The following is a 19,419-nucleotide window of genomic DNA, read 5'->3' on the forward strand; positions in this document are numbered from 1 at the left end:
TATGCTGGCTGGCTAGGTGACAAGTTTAAAGCATGCTGGCTCGTTGACGACCTCAACGTCGAGCGCTGGCTGGGAGTCCGATAACTTCGAAATCCTGCTTGCTGGCGGTGAAGAGCGGGTATTTTTTTCCCAGGAAAGTTAAATATTAAACAAGATTGACGTAGCGACACTCGGGTAATGTTAAGCAGACCGTACGGTGGATTTTCGTCAAAACTGTCGTTGGGTACTCCTGAAAAATACGCAAAAGAATCTCTCAACTCTCACCATTTGATCACACAACGTGACAACATCCACGCGAGAGCCCCCGACACGTGCGTGAATCCGCGCGGATATATGACGTCAGGATGGCGCAATTTGTTCTAAAAATAGAAAAATTGTCCCATATCATAGGTACGCGCGAATCCCGAGACTTACGGTCTCCGTCCCCGATTATGGCTCCTGGCTGAAAATATTCTTGTGAATAATCTTAGACAAAAGCGCCTGTCTGAGATTATAGTGTATGGCATTTTCGTTTAAGAATATACTGGGGTATCAACTACAAGTGTACACTGATAACAAACATAACTTTCTAGCTTGCAGAAATGTTGTTCGCAACGAGCTTAAGGCTAGTGCTAGCTGTTTTTTGGCTAGTTTCGCCGTTTAGAGAAAGGGAGAATTTTATATGGTTTGGTTAAGAACATATAATTGTATTGTATTTTCAAATTTCCAACAAACAAAATTGTATTCTTTTCAAAATCTCAGTCTCGGTTTTATCAGCTTAAAATATTCTTACAATTTCGCAAATTTCAATATCGATATTCTTATCAAATATATTCTTCCAAAAAAGCGTTTCACTAAAAATGTCAAAAGCCACTCAAACTCGCAATTCCTCATTCCAACAAGCTGAATTTTTTACCTGTAGAAGTTTCATCAATTGTATTATGTCAAAGTTTGACGGAGTTCTGAATTTTGTGTCCGTGTTAAGCGGGTACCGGTCCAATGAGAGGGGTTCCGGAGCACAACCAAATGCTCAGAAATAACATCAAAGGAAATGCGAGATTGTGAACGATATGATGAGTGGAAAAAAAATCATGTATAAGCTTATTTTCTGTTAAACATGGCCAATTGCTCAGTTTCGTTTACTTGTTCTTGTACGAATGATAAAACTCTAGATCAGACAGCTGCTGATAAGAACAGTTAGTGAGAGAGTTTTAAACTAGTAAATGTATTTTTACATCAAGTAAACGCACAAGCCGCTCAGTAAACAAGTCCTCAAAAAAAGTGAGATCTGAGATCCGCAACTGAATGCACTGATAGTTGAGAAATGGGCTAAAGTGAAACTGATGGTTGAGAAACCGCCGAAAATTCAACTGAGAGCGCGTCCATCCAAACACTCGGAAATGGAGACATCGTGAACAATAAAGCGGAGCGTATAACGAAAGAATAAACAATAAGTTTATATTCGTTGTCACTATTTGAGGATAAAAAATGTGAGAATGAATAAAGTTTTGTTGCCTTCTGCTATGCACGAAAAGTGTTCTGAAGACGTCATTACCTCCAGAAAAACGTTGTGTAAATAAATATTATCCAAAAAAGTTTCTGTAACTTTTCTGTAATTTTTTGACGGCAATTAAAAATGGTCTATTCAAGGGATATGCACTTAGTTACTTGCCCATCTCAATTTGTCCGGATTATAAACAATGGTTGGACGCTGAAAGCAGGAACCGCAATTAACAAAACCTTTTGTGATGCCGCCTAAATAAAACAAAGCACAATACCTTTATTGAAAAAACTCAGCCAGTTCGTAAGAGAACCGCCAACATTCTTTTGTAGGTTTGTGCTATTTCACAAATAACTTAAACAGTGCAGACCTATATTAACATATTACACTAAGTCGTCCATTTCGTGAAAAAAAAAAAGTCACTTAGATTAATTCCAGAGTGAAAGAGAAACTGGGGGAACGGAAACAAGTCAGTGGAGATAGAGGGATTTTAATTTGTCATTATTTAGTGCTACGTAAAAGTCGCCCTAATGACCAGTCTGTATTGGTAAAGATTTCTTTGGTTATTATTAACAGACAGAAAGAGAAACACTGTCTTTTATATATTAAAGTCCATTTATCGTACGTCAAAGGCAATATTGAGTAATATTTAGTATGGCGGAATATTAACAAACGGTGAAATATTGCTTATGTGCTGGATATTTTTCATACCATATTCATTTGTCCTCGCTAATACCGGCCGGCCAAGTACAATGCAAAAACATATCGTAATATCGTAACTTTAATGAAACTTCGGTCTAGTTTCCTAAAGCTGGTATACAATTGTTGTGGAACTGGACATTCTCATGACAGAAAGCCCTTTTGAGTTAACATCTGATGTTTTATATGGACATCTGAATAACCCTAGAGAACCCAACAAAAGGCTCGGTACATGAAATATAGCATTCAAGTTTCTGGCCGGGCCAATCAGATTGGAGTACTAAAAGCGATTGCCATTTATGAACTTCCCTCATTAAATAGTAACCCATTGCCTCGTAACTATAAGAACAACACTTATCTTAAAAGCATTCACCAAAAATCAGTCAACCGCAACTCAATTCAGGAACAAATTCGGCGAAAAATTAATCTGCGTTAAAACAGCTATCCTGCTATAACGAGCACAACACGGCATCAGCATAGCATTTGTTGTGGTAGAGGCAGAGCTGACGTAGACTGAAATTTTTTGGGGATCTACTTTCATTGATACTCGCAATGTCTCTCTTATATTTTTTTGAAACAAGTCTCGAGTATCGCGGAATGACATCGAAGCAACTTTATCAATTATGGCTGAAGCATGCTGAGGCCGCGTCTAAATTGTACGATCAAGGTATAATGAAATATGCGTTCAAGGTAAGTCTCTAAATGCTTTGAAAGTACATCTCGCCATTTGCAAAGCGGCGCTTATATCATCACTTTACGCCAAACTGATAATTTAAAATCTGATCTCAGTATACATCTGGTGTGAGATAAGCGATTTGTTCTGTTGGCCTAGCGTTCGTATACCTGTATCAGTGAAAATCATGTTGCAACAACTGAAGAGAAAGTCGCATCAGTATTCATCATACAGAATATATGTCGTTTGATCTGGGCAAGTCGTATTGTATGAGTGGATTGGCATATCTATATTGCGTAAACCTTTAACTTGTACCTGTTTTTTTTTTTTTTTTTTTCTTTTTTCTTTTAGCTCATTTTCGAATCATTTATCTCAGGAAAGATTTGACCGCTTGGTATCCCTGGCATCACTCTAGCGATCGGTCGGTTATAATAAGTTTATTAGCCAAATACATTTACTCTGGTTTACATGCCCTGTCCAAACAGACTGAAATAGAATGCTATTATAAAATGATAATTCAGTTTCTTGCCATTTTGATTCTATAAAAACTCCGGATACAATGCAAATTAAGACAACTTACATCATTTAGATATGACTAGCACAGAATAGGACACTCTTGGTGAGGTCGATATAAAGAGCAGTTATATTACCCTTCGATGAAGGCATGACCTTTGAATCGAAACTGATGGTCTAAATGGGAATGATATCCGCTCAATGTGCCTCAGTGACATGGCAGTTAAAATTATGTGATAATTGCCTCAGTGTTTATCAGTTAATCCAATCCTTCATATTCACGGTAAACAGCTACAGAACGAAACCGTTAACGGTCAATATTTTCACCTCTTCTAAAAAATGCTTTTTAGCTCTTCTAAAAATGCTTTTTAGCCCAACAAAAATCGCGCGAGGCATTTATCAGTAGACGCGATGCAGATCCCAAAGTGGTATCGTTTTTCCTACACTGCTCCCGACTGAGAATCGACTGTTACCCAGTTATAATTTTAAACATTGGTCCACGACCGTATCCCGACTATACCCGACTGTACCCGAGTGTCTCCGAGTAGGCTAGGAACGAATGTTCCATGGCAAGTCAGTAGCCGGGTTCCAAGCGGGCTTCGCTCTGCCAAAGTCCACAGTTACTGAATGTCGACAAGTGACACCACTGAAGGCGCAACTGTAACTTTAATTGCGGGTCACAATGCGATACCATTCAGGGGCACCCAACGACTGTTTTCTCTCAAATGTTTTTAAACGCTGTTTGAGGCTATCTGGAGTACTTTTAGAGCTCTGTAGGTTAATTTTAGGTTGCGCTAAGAATTTTTTATCTGTTCGGTTATTCTAGGGGAACTTGAGTATTCTCGAATTTATTAGGGCTTTTTTGTTCATTCCCCGAAAACCTTAGGTCTTATCGCCTTTCCGAAAATGATAGCTGACCTTTTTTCGGTACCCAAAACGACATTTTTTACAATCCGAAAACAACAGATATTAAATTTCTCATATTACGAAAGTTCCAGGGGACAATTCTCTTCAAAAAATCAGAGGGGATTAAAGGGCTTCCGAACAGATAATTTACCGAAACGATCTGTTGGGTGCCCCTGACCATTTTCCTCTGACAAGAATGCGATATGCCCGATATTATGCAGAGAAATAACCTTAGCACTATTGAAATTTGTGATATTAATGTTGGTGTTAGCATGGCCGGACGATTTTTTCCGAGACCGAATACTTTACTGTGCATTGTCTGGCAAAAGCCGACAATGGCCGGCGGCCACTTGACACAGGTTAATCCGCGAAAGCTCTTTCTTAAGACTAGTATTATTTATTTGGTCTAGAACAGATGTATATAAATCTTTAGTTTCTCATTTATCTATTTGTCTATATTTTTTTTCAACTCGGTACGTTTGAGCAGGAAATTACACTTACAAGAAAACAACAACTTCACTCTATTGATACAATTTCATACTCAAGTTTTAAAGCTGCTTAAACCGGTATAAAAATTCCGTGTAAACGTTAGTGTTTGGCCGTCATGTCATAAGGGGCGTCACAGCCTTTAGCCTGTTCACTGTTCGCTTACGATGTTGGGTAAAAGAGCAGGGGAGCAGGGATGGCGCAGTGGTGAGAGTGCTCGCCTCCCACCAATGTCACGTGGCCCGGGTTCGATTCCGGCCTGAGGCCATATGTGGGCTGAGTTTGCTGTTGGTTCCCGCCTTGCTCTAAGGTTTTTTCTCCGGGTTATCCGGTTTTCCTCCCCCCACAGAAACCAACATCTCTAAATTCCAATTCGACCAGGATATAAGACCCGCATGAAAACTAGCAAAAGGCTAATTTGGTTTCCTCTCTAAATATTGTAATTTATTGAATAAAGATACTATTTCCCGACTCTGTGGTAGACATAATAAGAAACAAGATACCGAAGCAGAGTTTGAAGAGAGTGAGGTGGCTGTCATAGCTAGAGAAGAAAACAACCACGGTAAGCTCAGAAAGAGAATCCGTGAGGCCTTAGAAATTCTGTGCCAGTCCCCGACTCTCAATTGACACCGTGGATTTGAACTTCCGGCCCTACAGGAAGATATTTGTTTACAAACATTGTTTTGTGATTTAAATACTCAAAACGTTAAACTAAAGAATTCTTTGCTTCGCCAGCCAGTAGTTCTCTGGGTGGCACATTAATAACAATAGGTGACGTCACTGATATCTTTGCTGTAAGGGGATGTTTTGGCACTTGACTTGTTTCACCCAAGCTCACGTAACAAATATATTCCCGCCACATTCACTTGAGAAAGACGCTGTGCCAGCGTCGAAAGCTTGTAATGGCTAAAACTTTGACTCTGCTTCGGCATCTTGTTTCTTATTATTGTAATTTATTATTATTTAGCTTGACGGAGGTATGGTAGAAGAGAGCAAATAGAAACAAGCGACCTGCTTCCTTGGTCCCCTCGTGCCTCTTCAGGTTATTTTTTTTTTCTTTGAACAAACTTAGCTATAGTGTGTGCTGAATTATCGTTCATTTCTCTTTGACTCTACAGATATCTGGAGAGAGGAACGTTCTTGGTGGTAAAAAAAAAAATGAATAATTTTTAATCAGATATCCGATAACCAGATCAAATAATATGAAGGAACAAACTAGTACGATGGCAGTTAGTTTACTAGATCAGAAATAATTTTTTTCTGCTAACAAGTGACTTTATTTTCCCGATAATATGACTGATCGAGTCACTCGTTCGCTTGACTACAAAGCAGTTCATGTTAATTTTAATGGGTCGAGTTTGTTGGAACTAGGACGGGCTGGAACATTACGAGGAGAACTGGAGAATGACTCCAGTGTGAGAGGGAACATCCTGATAATGAGGTTGGGAGAGATATGAGATCATGATGACATGAGCTCAATGACTGTGATTAATGCTACCACAGTATGCTTCAATCCAGAAAAACAGGATTAATATTGTGCTTTTTCTTTTTGTAGTATATGACTGACTATTTAATTTGTAAGCGAGTTGCTTTCCTTCTATTAGAAGCCACTTTAGCTTAGCTTGCGCGTGCTGTTCTCCACAGTGATGTCAGTGGAATCACCGGCAGTACTGGACACGTGTTTTGCTGAACTTCCTCTTTACCAGACCCTCGGAGACCAGCTTCACTCAACCTTCACAGCTCTTAGACAATATGAAGGATTTGCCTCTGATGTAAGCGAGAGGGTTGGAAACGAAGAGAAGTACGCGGAACAAAAATCAAATCTGAAGAAAGGATTGTTTTATTTTCTGACGTTTACTGTGGAATACGATTCTGGTGAGTTAATCAACATTCTTCTTGTTGCGTTGTACTGAATCTCTAATGGAATAATTTGAAAAGGCTATGTAACTAGGCGCAATTAGCAGTCAAGCTCGGTCGTCTCTCAGAAATCACCAAAATTGAAGAGCAAAGATTGAGGTTTTCACGATGCCAATTAAGAAACGTTACAAAGTGGCGGGAAGAAACGATGTTTGTACGCATGACTTCAACAGTCAACAACAGCAACAATCCTTTATTTACCCACGCAACATTTAGGAGTAATAAAAACTCGTTAAAACATGTGCGTGCTAAAAAATGGAAACAATAAAATTAAAATTTGCTAATACAAGCAATAAAAATATTTCGATAAATTTGTATTTATATTTATATTTATACTATATTAATCTATATATAATCACTACGAACGCTGGCGGACCACTGAAATCCTTATGTGTTGATCCTTATGTGTTATCCGGGTTCGATTCCGGCCCAGTGTCATATGTGGGTTGAGTTTGTTGTTGGTTCTCGCCTTGCTCCGAGGGTTTTTCTCCCGGTACAGTGTTCCCCCACCACAAACACCAACAACTTCCAAATTCCAGCTCGATCAGGATAGAGAACCCGCATGAAAACTGGCTTCCTCTCTACCCGATTAATTCGGTGGAATGACAATCGGTCGTTCTTAGTTTCTTGGCTTCTTTCTTCTCAACAAAGGTACAGCCAAAACAGTGGTTATTTTTTTCCGAATTCTACGATTCATAACCTTTCTATTGATATATAGTTTGTGGTAGTTTCCATAAAAACAACCAGGTATGAAGGGCATCCGCGAAGGTATTGTGTAACCTTAATTTATTTGACTTATTCGAGGTATTGGCCCTGAGTGGATGCTGCGGGCTAATTTCATTTATCATTCATTCAATTCATTCATTCGTTAGTCCACCCACTCCACCTCCTCCCTCCCCGCCTCATCTCCTTCCTTCCTCCGCATTGCGTCGAAATCTTTTTAACAGAATGACTACTTTTTAATTGATTTTATTCCATCCAATGTCATTTCTTCTTTCTAACAGCCATGACGCAACAAGATCTTCTAACAATCTGGGCCGAAGAGGCTAAAGAGGCACTAGATGCGAAAAAATTGGGAATCATTTTGGACTTGTGGAAAGTTGTAGCGGAACGAAAGGTATATATCAACGAGAATTGATAGGTTTTTGTATTGGTGTTTAACATGATGGAATCGTTCGGAGAACGTTCCGAGTCACACGAAAGAAAAATTCTTTACGCGAAAATGTGCCTAAAATTAGACCTCAAATTGGAAACACATTGGAATTATTCTCCTGGTTATTATGGACCAAAATTTTAGGTGCAAATATAACTTAATCGGATCAACTCTCCTTTCCCTCCTCGATCCCTGCCCCAGCTCGGCCCACTTAAATCAATGCAGTTTTTATTTAGAGGCTTATAGCACACTGCATGTTGTATTTATCACAGGTTCTGGCAGTTGTTTGTGTAGAGGACCCAGCTGATGTTGACAGAATGTCATTGAACCTGCCAATCATGAAAAAAATGGGAAATAAGGTTCACGTGCAGTGTAAGTCCATACGGCCGATAGAGGAATGGGTAGAGGACCTTAAAAAGCTTGCAGAGTAAACAGAAACACGATCCATGACTTATAACGTGTAAACTCTTCCATGTTAAATCTCATTTAGTAAATTAGCTGGTACAATAAAATGAATCAAAAAATACCACGATCTGCCTGACGTTTTGTAGTTTTGTGACATTTTGCCGGTACTGTGTGGCGTCCTGGGCCTTTTTGGATAATTTACCATTCAGAATGTGACAAAGCACTTCAGTGAACAACAACAGAACTCAGGAGCTGTAACAAAAGTGATTGGACCCCTGGAAAGCAGACTGCATAATTTTAAGCAGCCTATGTTGTATTTTAACGTGGAATAGGAGAAAAAACTGAAGAAAGAGGGTTCTTGCCCGAGGGAGGACTCCTATGTAAAAATGACGGGGCTGCTTGTTGTACCTTTCAGGAGTTAAAAACGCCGTTTTGGTATCTCTTTGGGTGTCCACAGCGGGAGCCTTTACCTTGTACGGTATTGAGCCGAAAAAAAATGTGACAGAAGAAGATGTGTTGTTTTGGAATTGATACCTCTTAGGCGCGCGTGAAAAACATTTCGAGCCACGCCCACAAAACATGATTTTGGAACCTCTTAGGGGTTCTTTTCAATATTTGCGACGAGCAGCCCCGCTCTTATTGTGGGTCGTTTGTGGAGGGTTATCTCCGAAACCTCTGACGGGTTTTGCAATATCTGAGCTCTCTGAAAGTACGTTCCATGTTTTCGTAAATAATATTTGTTATGAAAATAAACTTTTGAAAAGTATTTTACTTCTTTTTTTTCGTTTCACAGGAGACCATAGCTCAATATGTTTATACGCGGGCTGATTAATAAGTTTTATCTGTAATTATTTCATTCATAACATACTCTACGTCGTCCTATTCTTCCTTATAATCATCTTATCCCTTATACGCGAAAACAGCGTTCGTGTCGCGTAGTTTAGATTTCGATTCACTGGAAAGAATGAGCTAAATCTCCTGTACGCGTATCAGTCTTACCAGAGGCTATGTACCAGGACAGAATTAACACCAATTTTAAACCACTGTATCGAATTGTAGACAGGGAGGGAGCCATCGTTAATTCACAACAATACTTCCAAAGGCTAATTCATATAAAACGCGGCTATAAAAGGAACTTGACATCTTATATGTAATTAAAAATAACAATTACCTTATATTTATTTTCCCAGCCAAGATGGCGCTAGCAACTGAAAAATAATTTTCTTCACCCCATACAGTACGTAGGCCAAGGTCACTCTAAAACCAGGGGGTATGATCACCGACCCAGACGTAAAACTCTGTCGGCTTTGTCGCACTAGCTCATATGCATAAGCATAAGCCGACATATGCAGACGCACCAAGATCTTGGTAATTAATTAGCTTCTTTTGTTAGGAATATTTCCAAGGAAAGGCGCTAATTATCAACATCTAACGGCATCTGCGTATGTTAGCTTACGCTTATGCATTAGGGAGAACCAGCCTATACAGCGTGACATCTTTTCATTTCATTTTACACTTGGGAGGAATGAACACTCAATATGCATGAACCTCCGTTGCAGCCGGCTAATTCATTATCAAACACGCATTGACTACATCCTAATTAGCTTTAAGCCGCTACAATGCAATGAACATGTCATGATCATTTAGTTTCGTTTTTCTTCTTCCTGTTGCTTGTTTTTAAAACACTGCAGCGACGCTGCTTGGTCGCTGGCTGAACTTTTTGTGGCTGTGACGCAACTCATCACGTAACTGCCGAATAGTAAAAGAGCCATTAAAGCACGATGAACACGATTGATTACTTACTATAAAGTCCTCTTGAAAGACGATTGGCATGTAAATTAAGCTAGCTGCGTAATTTGCATGTTTTTATAAGGTATTACATGTACACTGTAGCTCATATAAGGTCATATAAGGTCATATAAGGTCATATAAGTTCGACACAGGTACGCAGTGCCATTGGAATTTCTCGTACTAAACTGACCACGACTGGGAAACACACAAGATATATGACTCTATGACAAGAATATAACACACATAACAGTACTACATGTCGAAACAAACAAACTTTTCCTCCAAATTATAGCTGTTAGATTTCGATATGAGTTTGCTATACCTCATTAAGTTTACTATCGAGTACAAAGGAATACCACAGAAACAGTTTATTAAGACCTGGGCTACCGAGGCCGATGTAGCACTGAAAGCCAAAGAAAAGGGCAAAATACTTCAAATATGGAAGGTAAGTAAAAAAAAAATATCTTTATACTATTTGCTCTCTTTATTTCAACGGCAAAACTGGGATATTGGGTCAACAATTCAACATAAGTCAATAACACAAAAGGGATTTGGACAACTGGTCCGGCGGTTACAACGACTTCGTACTGCTTCGGTAAAGTGGAGGACAGCTCCGAAAAAAGCTTGGTTCTGTCAAAATTAAACAATTTCGCAAGACTTGAGATTTTTATATCATGCTGACGGTTAATTAATCAATTACGTTTCTTCATCTGTTATAATGATATGCGGGGTCGTTTGTTTACTTTCGCGTAACAAAACAACGCCAAACATACTTTAGGCGAACTCTGCGTGATTGTAATAAGTTCCACTATACAGTTACCCAACGACGATTTTCTCTAAAATGCTTTAAAACGGTGCCGTTTTAAGCTATCTGCAGTGCAATTTAAAGGTCTTTAAAGCCCTGTAGCTTAATTTTAGGCTGATTGTTCAGTCATTTTAGAGAACTTGAGTTTTCTTGAATTTAATATTGGCGCTTTTTTGTCATTCCGAACAGATAATTAACCGAAGCGATCCCTTGGGTTCCCCGGATTAAGCGCACCGTGTTCGCCGACTGGCAATGTTTGAACGACAATATCTAGAGCAATTCTGAAACATCTGTAAAATTGAGAAACGTACAATAACCGGAAATCAATATTTGAACGTCGTACGTGTTTCGGCTGATTGTGTTCAAGGAAGCAGAGAACACTTATGCTGTGTTTAGACTTGAACGGTTTACCGAGGTATCAGAGTTTACTTACCTAGTTAAACATTTTCCGTGTGTAAACGCCAACTGATACTTTGGTAAATGCCGTAAAAGACAAATGAAGTTTAATCGAGGTAAAAGTTGTAATTACCCTGTGATCAGGCATGGTTACAGTTGGTAACCAAGGTCAAGATGACAGATATATCCGCTTGTGGCGGCGTAATATTTCATTTCCCGCGGTGAGCAGATTGTGCGACAAAACGTCTCTTTTCCAGTTTTGACAATCTTGGCAGATAACATGGAAAAATTGGATCGATCTTCTTACGGCGAACAATCCGTCGCGTAAAAGAAAGCATTGTATTTTTCATTCTCAGTATTATTTACAACTTTCTCTAGACAAACTTCGATCCTTTGTTGTGTAATTATTGTCGATATATTTTGCCACCTGGGAGGATGCTGCATACACAACGTATCCACGTTTCTACGCATATAACAATGCTTACTCTGGGTATGATCAAGCAACTGAATTTTGGCGCAATATTATGGAATGCGGTCCTCGCCTATGAAAATGATGGCACCTCAATTTGCTCCTGTTCCAATGCGGTGGAATCCTCGTGCAAGTTCGATTTCATGACGTTGTTAATGCAGCGCGCGCGAATGTTGAAAGATCAACTTGAGTTACTTGAGCCGGTATAAACACTGAACGAATGTACCAAGGATAAGTAACTTGACCTTAGTAACTGTTTACCTTGGTAAAAGCTCAAATGTAAACACGGCATTAGTAATCTGTAGGAACCTTCGCGATCTACACCATAGATAAGTTTTTCGTTCGCGGTTCGTGGTTCGTCGTCTTGAAGTTCGCGCTACGCACGCACTGGTGTCGAGTATGCGAGTATGACGGAGAAAAGGTAGCGGCGATTTCAAACTTCTTTTAAGAGCTTCAAAAATCTGGTTCTCTGGCTTCAAGTGAAGAAAGGACTCGTTTAGAACAAGTTAATTAATTCGTAGAGGTCGAAGCTCCTTGCACTGTCCACGTGAGTAGAATTCGCCTCAAAGGATCGTCACTGAACAAAAGATTTAGTGAGCAAGTACAACGGCTGTGCACGTGCGTTATAATTCTTCGTACATTTCTTTGCTGTCCTCTGCAAAACAACATCGTGAAATGACCATATTCTACGTTGTCTGGAGAACGTGAACTACGACGGCTAATGTTTTAACTTTTATTTCAAATTTATTGCCGTGTTCCGGATTTAGTTTTGCGATAGTTTTGACAGTGATAAACATTGTAAATGTGAAGGTGAATTAATCAACATGACACGAGCGTGGGACAAAGAAAAATTCTGAGTCCCCGACAGGAATCGAACCCATGACCTCCCGAACACCGGGCGGGCGCTCTATCCACTGAGCTACGAGAACTCATGGAGAGCAAAGTCATTTAACTGAGTTCATATATGACAGGTGTCCTGCATACTGCTAGGATCAACGCTATCGAATTCATCGTGAGTAGTGATAAGTTAATAAAGATGGTGAATTTTAAGCTCGGTAATGAAATGTGAAGGTGAATTAATCAACATGACACGAGCGTGGGACAAAGAAAAATTCTGAGTCCCCGACAGGAATCGAACTCATGACCTCCCGAACACCGGGCGGGCGCTTTCTCAGTTAAATGACCTTTCTCTCCATGAGTTCTCGTAGCTCAGTGGATAGAGCGCCCGCCCGGTGTTCGGGAGGTCATGGGTTCGATTCCTGTCGGGGACTCAGAATTTTTCTTTGTCCCACGCTCGTGTCGTGTTGATTAATTCACCTTCACGTTTCATTACCGAGCTTAAAATTCACCATCTTTATTAACGTATCTCAACAAAGTAAATGACTTAATTAAGAGTGTCGCGAGATTCGTAGGTAAAATATAACTCATTTTTTAATCGAGTTCGTCCACGGCGTCACCGTCGTGGTTTCTTAAACTCCCTATAAATATAGAAAGTTAAAGTAAAAGGGTTAAAGCTTGGCACAGTGTTCTAGCTCAGTTCCAAAGAGTCACACCAGTACGCGGGGAGTAGGGGCACAACCTGGTTCTCAGGACGCCTTGCAGTTGAAAGGAAAACGCCCTAGGGAAGACGTTGGAAGGTGAAGGAGGGAGGGAGGGGGGGAGGCGCTATATACGAAAAAAACATCCAATCAGGACGACAAGCAATTAGCCCTTAATTTAAAATAGAGGTTACTGCCAACCCTGATTGTTTGATCATTATTTAGCGATGTAATTGATATTGATGCAAGAGTCTTATCATCTTTGTACTTTCAGGTGGTCGGAGAACGCAAAGTATTTTGCGGTGAGTGTAAGAGAAACTACCTGTGATGGTCCCAACACAAAGAAACCTTCCACAAACGAACTGTTATATGTTTTTATTTTTGTTTTAGTCATGAGAGCCGATAGCCCTGACGATATAGACCGTCTTTCATTTCACCTTCCGATGTTCAAAGAGATGGGAGACCAGGTTCAAATGGAAGTGACACCTTTAAGGTCTTACGCAGGGTTAGCTACTGATCTGAAGCAAAGAGTGAACGCTGGAGATGAGGCGATATTTGAAGACATACCCACAGTCCCAAAAGCAGGTTTATTCTACTGGGTTACATTTAATATCGAATACCCAGGTAAGATCAGTGTCAGTGGTGTGTCAGTTTAATTAAGCTTCCGCGGGGCCCGGTTAATCAGTGCTAATCCAAGATTAAAAGTTAACCTAAGTACTAATTTTTCTTGTCTAGAAATGTTTTTCATTGCTTATGTGTTGTATACTTTGAGATTGTTAAAAGTTCAAAACTGAAGTACAAGCAATAATAAAAAGAAAACTTCGCCGAAAAGTTTCAAAACTGAAGTCAAAATTCGAGCTAATCCTGGGTTAGCTTGATCGGATTTTGAACAACCCGGCCCCGTTCCCTAAGATTATTCACGACAGCGAAACACTGAAATCTTTATTTAGCAGAGTTCAGGTGCTATTGAAAGGTGAACAGGAAAAGAATCAAGTTCGTCGTAGTTAAAACTTCTGAGTATAGTTTCTTTAGTCCGAGACATCCTGCCTTGATCCTTTGTAGTATCATTTACCTGTTTCTGAGGATCTGACCTTGCTGCACTCGATCCATACTGTCCAGGAGTAGGGTCGATAGTTTGTCAGCACGGCTCTTGTTCTTGGTTAAAAAGCTAGCGGTCAGCTAACGATGATTATGTTGTTACTTTGTGGAAGGAGGATAATGATATTTAATTCTTCAGTTTTGTAAAGAGATCATTTTATTTACCTCCAAACCAACTCTGTTTCAGGCAAGACGCAAGACCAACTATTGACCGTGTGGCTTGAGGAAGCTAAAGCCGCTTTGCGAGGCAAGAAAAGTGGAAGAGTGGTGGACTTGTGGAAAGTGGTGGGAGAACGAAAGGTAAAGTGATGGAAATTCATTTAAACCAATCGTACTTACGTCAAGTTTACCAGAAATTACACAAAGCGCAGGCTCAGTGGTTTTAGAGAATATGTTGCGCTGAGATTACCGTGTGTCAGGACAATCTTGTTCCGAGATTTCCGGCAGCTCAGTGGAGAGAGCGACAAGTGAAACGAAGGCTCTGGGAACTACATTTGCTCTGATCCCTTAGTTATGCTGTGCTCCTCGTGGCCTTAGGGGGACAAGCCCAGCTGACTAACAAATCAAATGACATTGGAAGTATGTTCACACATCAGGGTTTGTAACCCGGCTCTTGAACAAGCTACAGTGGGCGTCCTTAGAACAGCGTCGGAAGGAAGCCAGACTCACTATGATGTGTGGGGAGTTAGACCTCCAGATTCCTGAATATATTATGCCCAAGCGGAGATCAACTAGACATTGCCATCTCATGAAATTCACACATTCAACTTCTGCAAGCTTAACTCACTTAGTGACTGGAAAGTCGCCGAGACCGAGCTACGCGCACCGTGATTTTGACCTACTTAGATTTCCAAGAACTTGGACGATATTTTCGAGTCCCAGGGACTCTAAACTAATTCGATAAACCCTTGGTTTTCAGGGGAATGGAGAGAAAAAAATTTTTGAATGCTTGGTTATGAGCATACTTACAAATTCAGCTTTTATGAAAAAAATCTATACCGGACTGAGCTCACTTCCTATATTGAAGAGATAGACCAACCGAATGTTGATGTAGAACCACTCACGCCAATTTTTATCCCAGTAGAGATTTAGTTACATTTATTATTTCCTATTTTTTTTATTTATATCCGGTGATGGCTTAATCCCTTTACAGATTTTAAATATAGATGAAGGTGTAACAAGTTACTGTGTGCAGTAGAAGCTCGCTATTTCGGACTCAGTTATCCCAACTCAAGTGACTTTCTGTCAGGCATACTTTTTTAATCACTTATATTAATCCCCGACATCTTAAAACTATTTTCCGTTTTCCGTGAGAGTTTGAAACAGCGAGTTTAGACTGTAGTCAGTAACCTGGCAGTTAACAATTGTTTGTGTTTTGTAGGTGTTCATTCTCTTATGTGTCGAGAGCCCATATGAAGTGGATCGCATTTCGTTTGACCTGAGATCAAGTATTCAACATTCGGCTAATAGCACTAGCGGGGAAATTATCTTTTTTGGTAACTTGTAAAGTAGCTTTACATTGCAATCCTGTCGTTTACATTTCCAAAAGTGACTGGCTTCCACAGGTATCAGAACAATGGAAAAAGCAAACAAACAAAACCCCCGGGCGTACAAGGGGAGAGGGGTGGCTGCATGCACTCCTCCATAACTTTTTTCAAAAGTTTTAAAGAGACTTTTTACTCTAAGATACTCAAGTGTGTGTCCATTATTTTTGACGTTGCCGTGGCAACCACAAATTTGATGTAGGTCAGGTCGAAAAATCATGTTTTCTTGACACAATTCTCTATTTTTCCAGTGTTCTTCATCCAATTGCAGAAATTCATAACTGTTTAAATTCCATAAGTATTCTGGCTTGAATTTGCATTAATCCCCGCTGGAATCCAAGATGGCGGATCCAAGATCCCGGGACAAATGACCTCATTTGACGTCATAACTAACAAGAATGGTGTCAAGCTCAGGGCTATCTACTCAATAGAAATTATTTTCGCTGTGCCTTAACAGAACGAAAACGCAAGGGAGGGGTTCCATTCAAACCCACTCACTCCCCCCCCCGCCCCCTTTTGAATCATGGTGCGGGATATGAATCCGAGGGTTAAGTTAAACTTCCAAGTCTGAAAGGCATTGTGCTCAAACCAGCCTTAGAGCCACTTCAACAAGCGTCTGGAAATTTGACGTTTTCAACAAGGGAAAGTCCCGCAAAGGCTCAAAGGGGGTTTCTCCGTACCCGTATGGGGAAAATCTGTTGAGTGATGCGAACGCAGGCATAAAATTGACATTGCAATTTTTGCGCCTGCACTCCCCTTTCGCAGTCTATTTCTATAACGTATATCTGTGCAGGATTTCTTTGGACGAGAGAGTCCAAGAGGGGTAAAGGGGTAAGACTGTGAAAAGGTAAAAGCCACACCCAAGAGGTACAAAGACGACCATATCCTCTTGAAAGAGCCATAAGCTTTTAATATTTAATATTTTTATTTACCAATATTTAACCTTGCACATTAATCCCTTTATTATCGTGCTGTGGACATGTTTGGGCGAGTAACAAACAGCTAAGAAAACCTTCCTCGAATAACTCCTCCGAATGTCTGAGCATTCAAAGGTTTCTCCACAGATTAACAACAATCTGCACAAAGCGGCACGAAAACAACGCTTTCACATTTCAGGAAGGATTATGCTCGTTCCTTGAATCTTTGCTGTGTGGTAGATCTCGATATCTCGTACACAAACATCTCCACATTAAAAAAGCTAAACAGTTATTTGCTAAGTATATCGATAAAAAAATTAAATCAAAGATATTCACCGGCAAAGTTTACTGTGTTTGCTGTAGTCAATGAACAGTCACTCGAGGAGAAGTCCTCAGTTCTTCAAATATAAAGCGTTGTAAAACAAATAAAGATCCGGACAACTAAGTTCTCAGTCTTTATCTCCCTGCACTCTATTGTTTCATCTTTATGGAGACTGGTAAATTAACGAGGTGTTCGGAGGCTTTGTTGACGCTGGAGCCTTGCTGTGGAACTGTCTGTTCTTTTCTCTGTGACAGCCATGATCAAATGGTTGCGTTTCCCCCGTTCCGCTCCGTTGATGTATGAAACAGCAGTTCAGTCCAACTTGATGTCCACCTCCCAAGCAAATGCACCCGATAAGTCACGTGTGACAGTTTTTACGCTCACAAATAATATATGACGGGGCGATTACAGCTCAACCCGGTTTAGTTCTTGAAGTAGGTTAGTAACGCAATATTTGCTAAATAAAAATGCTTTAAACTACTTTGCACTACTTGTAACAAATCAAATACAATCCGGAGCACCGTCAGACTTGAGTATATCTAGTGGCTTTGCACTTTATTACGCTCGTTCAATATCACTTTACCAAAAAATCAGTGATCGAAAAGGCAAAAGCCGGTAGATTTTGCACCTTTTCTCATCTCGAAATTTCCCTTTGTTGCTCGTCGAACAATTAAGCATGGGAGCACTGACAGATTCCGAATTATGGGACTTTTTTCATGCAAGCATAGTAGTTTGTGTAATTTTGAGGTAAGTGATGAATTTATCTCTTTCTGTCTAATTTTCAGATACTTTGAGAATATTTCCTACCCGAAGAATTAAATCAAGTTTCGACACTATGTTTTGAACCCCCAATTTTAGAAGAAAAAAAAGAATACTAACTTGCAAAAATATCTGCCTGTATTGAAAAGTTTTTGCCTAATAAAAAACTTGCTTGCTTTAGTATTAGTTGTTCAAATGTTCAAAGGCCCTTTCCGTAACATTTTCATATGGTCTTTTTCTTTTCAAGCATCGAATTGTGACTGAAAGCTAAGAAAAATTAATTTTTAGTCAGCGTTTGATCCAAGATAGAAGATAAAATGGTCACGTACATAAAGTAGCTCAAGCTGACCATGGCCCGGACTGACAAAGGAAATACCCCTTCGTAAGTTTGGATACAAAAAGAAGAAAAACGACAGTTATACACTGATTATTTACAAACTTATCTCGGTAATAATTAATAGAAGAAAACTCGTGAAAGTCTGAAGAATAAACTCATCAACATGAAAATTCACCATCTTTATTCACTTGCCACACTCACGATGACTTCGACAGTGCGGATCCTAGCACTATGCAGGAGGCCTGTCACATATGAACTCAGTTAAATGGCCTTGCTCTCCGTGAGTTCTCGTAGCTCAGTGGATAGAGCGCCCGCCCGAACTCATGACCTCCCGAACACCGGGCGGGCGCTCTCTCAGTTGAATGACCTTGTTCTCCATGAGTTCTCGTAGCTCAGTGGATAGAGCGCCCGCCCGGTGTTCGGGAGGTCATGGGTTCGATTCCTGTCGGGGACTCAGAATTTTTCTTTGTCTCACGCTCGTCTCATGTTAATCAGTTTACTCTTCACATTTCATTACCGAGCTTAAAATTCACCATCCTTATTCACCTATTACCACACTCGTGAAAATCATTGAACAAAATGTAGCATTACTATTTACATTGTTTATATTTTCTTAGTTGTTCTGTGTAAACATATAGATACCTCTTGTAAAGATCAAATAAACCATCAATATATTCAAGCAAAACATACTAAGTGTAAGTGTTTTCCTATATTTATGCTCAACATGGTAGTGTTTAATTTCTATCCAAATTGAAAAAAATGCGCGCGAGGAAAGAATAAAACGATTTCGAGGAAAAACGTGAGCAGCGAAGCTATACCATTAATCAAGTTCGTGATAGCGGTAAAGACATCCTGGCCTACTGAGCAACCTTTTGATTGTAAAATATGATGATGACCAGTTGCGCCATTTCTACTCTCAAATCCGGTGCGTTTTGGAGTTCCTCACCACTGGACAGGAAAGAAATTAAGTGTCCTGCCCCGTTTCTCCAAAAGTAAGGTTCTTATTATGACATTGCATGGTAGTTTAGTTAATTTCAGGCATAACGACGGTTAAAATATCGGCCATCATAGATTCCAATCTGCCACGACATCTCTAAAACTCGGGAAGAAACCTGTCATAAGTAAGAATGTAAATTTGGGTAACACAGCCCTACAAGGTAAGATCACTTCAGAAACGCCAATAAGGTGAGCAAAAAGGATTTGTATTCATT

At 39.9% G+C, this 19,419-nt stretch overlaps 2 protein-coding genes across 2 annotated transcripts; both read left to right on the forward strand.

The window, feature by feature from the left end:
• The first annotated feature begins 2,506 nt into the window (after positions 1–2,506).
• Positions 2,507–8,356, forward strand: LOC110042412 (uncharacterized). The gene is made up of 5 exons (XM_020747777.2): positions 2,507–2,869; positions 5,876–5,903; positions 6,402–6,632; positions 7,679–7,791; positions 8,100–8,356. Exons 1-5 carry the CDS (start codon positions 2,732–2,734, stop codon positions 8,256–8,258), a joined length of 669 nt encoding a protein of 222 aa, XP_020603436.2. The 5' UTR covers positions 2,507–2,731; the 3' UTR covers positions 8,259–8,356.
• Positions 8,357–10,108: 1,752 nt separating this feature from the next.
• LOC110042393 (uncharacterized) lies at positions 10,109–17,964 on the forward strand. The gene is made up of 5 exons (XM_020747756.2): positions 10,109–10,468; positions 13,506–13,533; positions 13,622–13,855; positions 14,517–14,629; positions 15,711–17,964. The coding sequence occupies exons 1-5, from the start codon at positions 10,331–10,333 to the stop codon at positions 15,834–15,836; spliced, it is 639 nt and encodes a 212-aa protein (XP_020603415.1). The 5' UTR covers positions 10,109–10,330; the 3' UTR covers positions 15,837–17,964.
• The last annotated feature ends 1,455 nt before the right edge of the window (positions 17,965–19,419 follow it).

Source organism: Orbicella faveolata, unplaced genomic scaffold (assembly GCF_042242905.1).
Source record: "Orbicella faveolata isolate gen_17 unplaced genomic scaffold, um_ofav_v1 contig_24, whole genome shotgun sequence".
Lineage (NCBI taxonomy): Eukaryota > Metazoa > Cnidaria > Anthozoa > Scleractinia > Merulinidae > Orbicella > Orbicella faveolata.